Below are 8,807 nucleotides of genomic sequence, written 5' to 3' on the forward strand. Positions count from 1 at the left end.
GAGATGCATATCAGAACAGAGGAAGAGTGTATGAACATATAAAGAGGAAGTCGTAACAAATCCGATCTAATGGAATCTTGAGGAGCTTAGGATGAGTCATGAAACATTCACAAATACAAAAACAGAGGAGCACATTCAAACATATTCTGAGATTCAAAACACACACACACACACACACACACACAGTGGAAGACAGAGCTAGTCATGCCCAGCACATACAGCAAACCGTTCTAGTGGAACTGTACCAATGATTAGGGGTGAAATTGTTTCTTCTTTCTTTCTGCTTCTTGAACAGAAAGCGATTGAATGCGAGCCACAGAGCCTGCGGAGTTCACAGAGCACGCAGCCCTCTGTGTCTCATAGATAGAGCACAAACACTCTTTTAATTACGTTCTTTAATTGCTATTATTGTTCTGAACATTAGCAAGTAGAGAAGAGCAATTTAAAGCCAATTCATTAAAAACAAAGACACATCTCTCGCACACAGTCAAGTCAAAGCTGGTGAAGTGAAGCAGAGGCATGTGTATCACTACTGATCTCTGCTGGCCAAAACTGAAAACTATATCAGTCATTTTACCAATTTAAACATATATATTTTTACACTGTAGGTGAAATTTAAAAAGGATAATTAAAAATTATCCAATAAAAACGGTTATTAAAAAGAAATGGTAAAATGTTACAGGCATAATATGTACCTTTTAAATTGCTTTTATATTCATATACATTTTAATCCAAAATCTTTATTCTGTCAGATACTTGAATGACATGAGTATTTTTAATAAATATGTATTTTTGTTTAAATATTTTGTATGGGGCATGAAGCATTGACAATTAACTCAACTAAATTCTTAACACAAAATAAAAAAAGTAAATAAAAAGATTATTAAATGTATTCAATTCAATTACAGTTATTTATTAAATGTATTTATAAAAAATTTAATTATGGAAGATTGAGAATTAACTCAATGAAATTATTATTACTTAATAAAAAGTTTTTAAAAAACCCGGGGACAATTTTCCTGATTTTATGTATTTTTAAAGTGTCTTAATTAGGTCTGATTATTTTAAATGATTAATCTTAATATCAGTATGAGTTTATTTTTATTCATTTATTTTATTAATGTTATTATTATTATATAATACAGTATGCAAATACTATAAATACATTTATATTAATGTTATGATTAATAAATATACACTGTAAAAAAGTATTTGTTGCAATATACCACTAGACAAATATTAAGAATTCTCTCTCAGGCAAAACAGAAAGCATAAAATATATAACATAATTAAACAAGCATAATGTTGACTCTAAAGGTGTGTGCTAACCTAATGCTAACATTATGTTTGTTGTGGCACCACTGTCAGGTGACACATAGCCTATTCTGTGTGCTGTTCACATGTATTGCCTACGCCACTTGGATCCAGTCTCAGGTAGCCGTCCACCAGTGAGCTGAATCCAGTTAAACCTCCCATAGCTGCATATGGAACAGCTCTGCCCACCGGACGCCCCCGTGCCATGCGCTCTTCCGTGGTTTCAACCAGCGTCACATGGGCATATCCAGGCTGACCACATTCGCAGGTGAATGGACTTCGATAGCCAGTGCAGTGAGTGCCTGGAGGTAAACAGGTTAAGATTGGTTTACGTTTGATTAAATGCTTATGTGTAACATGATGAATTATGTTAGCTTTCAATTAATAATAGGAGATGCAATGGTGCAAAACTCACATTTTTTGCACTGATGTGCTATAGCTTCACTGTGTTCACTGGTTGTGTGTTTGCATTGACAGCGTACTGGTTTAGAGCCGTTGATATGAACATATTCATAGGACACACATTGACAACCTTTGACCCTACAAGGCAAGAGTATAGGCCTTTCCTTTGGCAACTCCTCAAAGTCTGTGCAATGTTGTTTATACCTGAGAATGAAATAGAATTATTAAAGAATCTGTTTGTGTACATCAATAATGTGTATGACCAATGATCCATACCTGTGTGTACAGAAGCAAGGTGTCTCTGGTCCAATCAGTTTGCAGTCTATCTGTCCCGGGACCCCAAAACTGACATATAGACGGTTTTGTATTCTTCTTGGCACCACTGTCTCTTTGTATTTCTTGTACTCTTCCTCTGAAAACAGCCTCCCTCCATCATCTTCCCCAACAATCCTTTGCAAAACAGAATATTCAATGATAGAGAATTACATGATCACTTTTTTCAAACATTTTTGCATTCACTACGTGAATAGACCTACAGTCTATGGAATAGACTTTAGTTTCCCGATTTTTCCCAAACAAACCGACCTTTTGTATTCTAAATAGGCCTCCACTGCATTGGTTGCATGTTTGTCGATGTGTATCTTTTCCATTCCACTGCGATTGTGAGTCTTTTTTGTAGATTTGTCTGTTGATATAAATTACCTCTCGAGCTGCAACACTGACACTGCAACTTGTTTACAATGAAGGTTGTTCTTGGCGCCTGTGTTTCTAGGCAACGACGAAACAACAGTGATAAGTTTTCCGTAAATAGTCTAAATTAGGTATAAGAATTTTTTTTTTTAAATGTCGTAATGTAAAAATAGAATCAGTAATATTCAATATACACTCTGATTTTTATGGGGATTTTTAAGCATCTCGACTACATTTATACACGTGAACTACATTTCCCATGCTGCCTTTGACCTTTTACGTGGTGACGTGAGTCAGACTCATATCAGAGAATCGTTTCCTTCAAACGGTTCTTTAAAAAAATGATTCAGTGATTCTTTTACGTTATGACGTAGTTGCATCATCACATATTAATAATTTGTATATTCTGAAGAAAAACATATTTATTATACAACATTCCAGTAAATACGTGGGCACATACAACTGTCTATTGCGTTTTTCAGTACATTAACAAAGATGTTCATTGTAATAATGTCATGCTCATAAAACATAAAGTCATTTAGAACCTTAATTTGCATTAATTAATACTATTTTTTTCTGGCTGAAAAATGTTTTTGCCTGTTTTAATATTGCATTCCGTTTTTAATAAGTCGGGTCATACAACATTTTATTCGTATTTTGCATTTCTTTTGTAACTTTTCGGTCCATCAAGTCAGTATACTGATTCGGTTCGTTGCGTGAATTTTTTTTTTTTCTTTTTTTGTATTGAACTTTCAAAATTACAAAATTCAACAGCAAGTTCTTCCCATATTTTTCATATTTTCACATTTTGTAAATACAAATTGAGACGATTTTAATAAAATAAAAAACAATAAAATAATAATAAAAAAAATAATAATAAAAAATAAAATTAGAAAAAAAAATAAAAGGTAATCACAAGCATATTTTAAATTCATTTAGCAGAGACACAGCTCTTTGGGCTTTACGATTTGTTCAGTCCAATGTGAAAGAATCGTTTTGTGAATTTGATTCATTGAAAAGATTCGACTCCAAAGAAGAGCCATTCATAACCGGACGTCGCTGGTGCGTATCGTGACGTCGTACGCAATAGCTCGTGTAGTCACCGCAGGGAAAAATACTACTGAAGATTTTCTGTATTCCTAGTTTCGCCACCACAGTCGGCTCCGAATTATAATCTGGCATTTATTTTAAGGCGTTACCTCAAAAATAATTAGCTTCATACTTAATACAGAGACGGTTGCTTTGAAGTTATGATGCAGTTTGAATATTGTTTTAATATTACGGATTTTTTAAGATAGGCTTGCTAGGGCTGCCATTCACAGGCGCTAAGATGTCAACGATTTGGAGTCCACGAATCCGTCACCTTGACCAAAGTATTTAAGGTAATTTCTATATTAGCTATGTTACAGTAGCAGATTCATCAGGCTGTTCCAGCTGTTCAATACCTTTCACACCCGGCCTTGTCTTAAAGCGATAATAGAGTGCGTGCAATAGTACAGGCGATTCGTTAAGCTGCTTAATATCAGTCTGCAGACCTTGAGAACCGAGTGAAAAAGAGAAAAACGAGCATATGTACAAGCATGATATGAGTTCAGCCAGAATGCTAAAAGCTGTTTGATTATATACATTTGCTTATACTGCATGCCAAATATCAGTGGTCCTGTTTTTCTGTTATTGCTAACCTTTTCTCCAAGCCAATATCGCTACAGCAGCTTTTAGATAACATCAACATTTAAACGAGTCAATGAATAACTCTCACATTGTTTATCTAATAATCACTATCTTTTCAGCAAAGGCATGATATGTCTGACCTCAGAGCTTTAACCCAGTTTTATGCTGTAATTCCCTTCTTAAATTTCATGTTTCATATACTTTGACAGCATTACAGCTGAAAACAATCGTTTGACAGGGTGGAGCACAGTGCAAATCCCCTGCACTTTGGTCAGTCTTCCATTATAACAGTCACAATATTGATTTCATTGACTAATATAATCAATATGCAAAAATGCTACATTTTAACTTTACTAGTATTGTCCTGCTGTTTCTGTGGGGATGTGATGATTAAAAGTGGTCGTATTTCTCCCCCCTGCGTTATTAATTTATCTAAAGCACCATCTGCTTGAGTGATTTGTGATTGGGTGGAGAATAGCACTGTGACCACAGAGGAAGAGAGTGATGACAGGGCTTCTATTCACTTAAGGATGGAAACGTAATTTATTCATACAAACTGAAACCCGAAGCTTTGTGTATTAACTGTAACTATAGCCATTTAATACAATTATTCTGACAAATTTCTGCTTGTTTTGTGTGTGTGTCTGTGTGTTGTGTCTTACAGGTATTCCTTGCACTTGACCCCTATTCAGCAATAGACAATTACTTTCAATCCATCTATCTTCCTTGCTGTTAATTTCCTAGTCAAAACAGCTAAACAAATACTTGAGATCAGTGACCTTATTACCGGCTTTTCTCCCCATTCCTAATTTTAACCTCCACTCCGCTTTTTCAATACTTAATTATTCCCAGCCCTGAACCTGACACCGACACCCTCTTATAAACCTGTCCCCACCCCATCCCCTTAACCCGGGTCCCATCAGACCTGCAGCATTGCCATGCTGAGCTGTGTGCTGCGTAGGAGCATGTCTCACAGACTGAGTGTGTTTCTGGTGGTCTTCGGCCTGGCCTGGTGTCTGCTGCTGCTTCACTACACCATCACACAACCACGGCGCCAGAGCAGCGCCGAGCTCCGCCAACAGATCCTCGAGCTCAGCCATCGCTATGTCAAAGTCCTTAGCGAGGAGAACCAGAACCCTTCAGGGCCCCATGGCACCTCCATGGCAGGTTATGGTAAGGATTTATTATTATTATTATACATAATTTAATCACCCTCATGTCATGCCTTACCTGTATGCTGTTTTATAGTGCCAAAAAAAACACAACAAATGTATCATAAAAACAGTACATATGACTTTCGCAATAGTCATACAATAATTTTGTGTGATGAACAGACCGAAATTGAAGTCTGTAGCAAATGTTCTAGGATATGTGTATTTTAATCAAACAAAATTTTGAAAACAAATAAAATTAAATAAATCTGATTAAATGAGCAATTGTATTTTTAGTAACTAACACAAGCAAAGATTAATAAATGTTGTAAATAAATATATATATATATATATATATATATCGATTGTGAGTCTTTTTTGTAGATTTGTCTGTTGATATAAATTACCTCTCGAGCTGCAACACTGACACTGCAACTTGTTTACAATGAAGGTTGTTCTTGGCGCCTGTGTTTCTAGGCAACGACGAAACAACAGTGATAAGTTTTCCGTAAATAGTCTAAATTAGGTATAAGAATTTTTTTTTTTAATGTAGTAATGTAAAAATAGAATCAGTAATATTCAATATACACTCTGATTTTTATGGGGATTTTTAAGCATCTCGACTACATTTATACACGTGAACTACATTTCCCATGCTGCCTTTGACCTTTTACGTGGTGACGTGAGTCAGACTCATATCAGAGAATCGTTTCCTTCAAACGGTTCTTTAAAAAAATGATTCAGTGATTCTTTTACGTTATGACGTAGTTGCATCATCACATATTAATAATTTGTATATTCTGAAGAAAAACATATTTATTATACAACATTCCAGTAAATACGTGGGCACATACAACTGTCTATTGCGTTTTTCAGTACATTAACAAAGATGTTCATTGTAATAATGTCATGCTCATAAAACATAAAGTCATTTAGAACCTTAATTTGCATTAATTAATACTATTTTTTTCTGGCTGAAAAATGTTTTTGCCTGTTTTAATATTGCATTCCGTTTTTAATAAGTCGGGTCATACAACATTTTATTCGTATTTTGCATTTCTTTTGTAACTTTTCGGTCCATCAAGTCAGTATACTGATTCGGTTCGTTGCGTGAATTTTTTTTTTTTTCTTTTTTTGTATTGAACTTTCAAAATTACAAAATTCAACAGCAAGTTCTTCACATATTTTTCATATTTTCACATTTTGTAAATACAAATTGAGACGATTTTAATAAAATAAAAAACAATAAAATAATAATAAAAAAAATAATAATAAAAAATAAAATTAGAAAAAAAAATAAAAGGTAATCACAAGCATATTTTAAATTCATTTAGCAGAGACACAGCTCTTTGGGCTTTACGATTTGTTCAGTCCAATGTGAAAGAATCGTTTTGTGAATTTGATTCATTGAAAAGATTCGACTCCAAAGAAGAGCCATTCATAACCGGACGTCGCTGGTGCGTATCGTGACGTCGTACGCAATAGCTCGTGTAGTCACCGCAGGGAAAAATACTACTGAAGATTTTCTGTATTCCTAGTTTCGCCACCACAGTCGGCTCCGAATTATAATCTGGCATTTATTTTAAGGCGTTACCTCAAAAATAATTAGCTTCATACTTAATACAGAGACGGTTGCTTTGAAGTTATGATGCAGTTTGAATATTGTTTTAATATTACGGATTTTTTAAGATAGGCTTGCTAGGGCTGCCATTCACAGGCGCTAAGATGTCAACGATTTGGAGTCCACGAATCCGTCACCTTGACCAAAGTATTTAAGGTAATTTCTATATTAGCTATGTTACAGTAGCAGATTCATCAGGCTGTTCCAGCTGTTCAATACCTTTCACACCCGGCCTTGTCTTAAAGCGATAATAGAGTGCGTGCAATAGTACAGGCGATTCGTTAAGCTGCTTAATATCAGTCTGCAGACCTTGAGAACCGAGTGAAAAAGAGAAAAACGAGCATATGTACAAGCATGATATGAGTTCAGCCAGAATGCTAAAAGCTGTTTGATTATATACATTTGCTTATACTGCATGCCAAATATCAGTGGTCCTGTTTTTCTGTTATTGCTAACCTTTTCTCCAAGCCAATATCGCTACAGCAGCTTTTAGATAACATCAACATTTAAACGAGTCAATGAATAACTCTCACATTGTTTATCTAATAATCACTATCTTTTCAGCAAAGGCATGATATGTCTGACCTCAGAGCTTTAACCCAGTTTTATGCTGTAATTCCCTTCTTAAATTTCATGTTTCATATACTTTGACAGCATTACAGCTGAAAACAATCGTTTGACAGGGTGGAGCACAGTGCAAATCCCCTGCACTTTGGTCAGTCTTCCATTATAACAGTCACAATATTGATTTCATTGACTAATATAATCAATATGCAAAAATGCTACATTTTAACTTTACTAGTATTGTCCTGCTGTTTCTGTGGGGATGTGATGATTAAAAGTGGTCGTATTTCTCCCCCCTGCGTTATTAATTTATCTAAAGCACCATCTGCTTGAGTGATTTGTGATTGGGTGGAGAATAGCACTGTGACCACAGAGGAAGAGAGTGATGACAGGGCTTCTATTCACTTAAGGATGGAAACGTAATTTATTCATACAAACTGAAACCCGAAGCTTTGTGTATTAACTGTAACTATAGCCATTTAATACAATTATTCTGACAAATTTCTGCTTGTTTTGTGTGTGTGTCTGTGTGTTGTGTCTTACAGGTATTCCTTGCACTTGACCCCTATTCAGCAATAGACAATTACTTTCAATCCATCTATCTTCCTTGCTGTTAATTTCCTAGTCAAAACAGCTAAACAAATACTTGAGATCAGTGACCTTATTACCGGCTTTTCTCCCCATTCCTAATTTTAACCTCCACTCCGCTTTTTCAATACTTAATTATTCCCAGCCCTGAACCTGACACCGACACCCTCTTATAAACCTGTCCCCACCCCATCCCCTTAACCCGGGTCCCATCAGACCTGCAGCATTGCCATGCTGAGCTGTGTGCTGCGTAGGAGCATGTCTCACAGACTGAGTGTGTTTCTGGTGGTCTTCGGCCTGGCCTGGTGTCTGCTGCTGCTTCACTACACCATCACACAACCACGGCGCCAGAGCAGCGCCGAGCTCCGCCAACAGATCCTCGAGCTCAGCCATCGCTATGTCAAAGTCCTTAGCGAGGAGAACCAGAACCCTTCAGGGCCCCATGGCACCTCCATGGCAGGTTATGGTAAGGATTTATTATTATTATTATACATAATTTAATCACCCTCATGTCATGCCTTACCTGTATGCTGTTTTATAGTGCCAAAAAAAACACAACAAATGTATCATAAAAACAGTACATATGACTTTCGCAATAGTCATACAATAATTTTGTGTGATGAACAGACCGAAATTGAAGTCTGTAGCAAATGTTCTAGGATATGTGTATTTTAATCAAACAAAATTTTGAAAACAAATAAAATTAAATAAATCTGATTAAATGAGCAATTGTATTTTTAGTAACTAACACAAGCAAAGATTAATAAATGTTGTAAATAAATATATATATATATATATATATATAT

The 8,807-nt window shown here is 35.5% G+C and overlaps 2 protein-coding genes across 4 annotated transcripts in view; one reads left to right on the plus strand and one right to left on the minus strand.

Annotated features, from left to right (window-relative positions):
• Positions 1–1,333: 1,333 nt before the first annotated feature.
• LOC107592014 (protein FAM221A-like) lies at positions 1,334–2,389 on the minus strand. The gene is made up of 4 exons (XM_016281349.1): positions 2,302–2,389; positions 1,993–2,166; positions 1,730–1,920; positions 1,334–1,616 (listed from the first exon to the last, which is right to left on the minus strand). Exons 1-4 carry the CDS (start codon positions 2,364–2,366, stop codon positions 1,381–1,383), a joined length of 666 nt encoding a protein of 221 aa, XP_016136835.1. The 5' UTR covers positions 2,367–2,389; the 3' UTR covers positions 1,334–1,380.
• The window catches only part of LOC107592015 (coiled-coil domain-containing protein 126-like), a 9,505-nt gene continuing 2,300 nt past the window's right edge, over positions 1,603–8,807 (plus strand). Inside the window, exons 1-2 of one of the 3 annotated variants that reach the window (XM_016281352.1) lie at positions 1,603–1,622; positions 4,742–5,250. In XM_016281352.1, the coding sequence (XP_016136838.1) occupies positions 5,016–5,250 (235 nt within the window). In that variant the 5' untranslated portion in view covers positions 1,603–1,622; positions 4,742–5,015. Of the gene's footprint in view, positions 1,623–3,479; positions 3,789–4,741; positions 5,251–6,695; positions 7,006–7,958; positions 8,468–8,807 lie in introns of those variants that run through there. The other 2 variants (XM_016281351.1, XM_016281350.1) reach the window with 2 other exon arrangements.

This window comes from Sinocyclocheilus grahami, unplaced genomic scaffold (assembly GCF_001515645.1).
Source record: "Sinocyclocheilus grahami isolate Dianchi unplaced genomic scaffold, SAMN03320097.WGS_v1.1 scaffold149.1, whole genome shotgun sequence".
Taxonomy (NCBI): domain Eukaryota; kingdom Metazoa; phylum Chordata; class Actinopteri; order Cypriniformes; family Cyprinidae; genus Sinocyclocheilus; species Sinocyclocheilus grahami.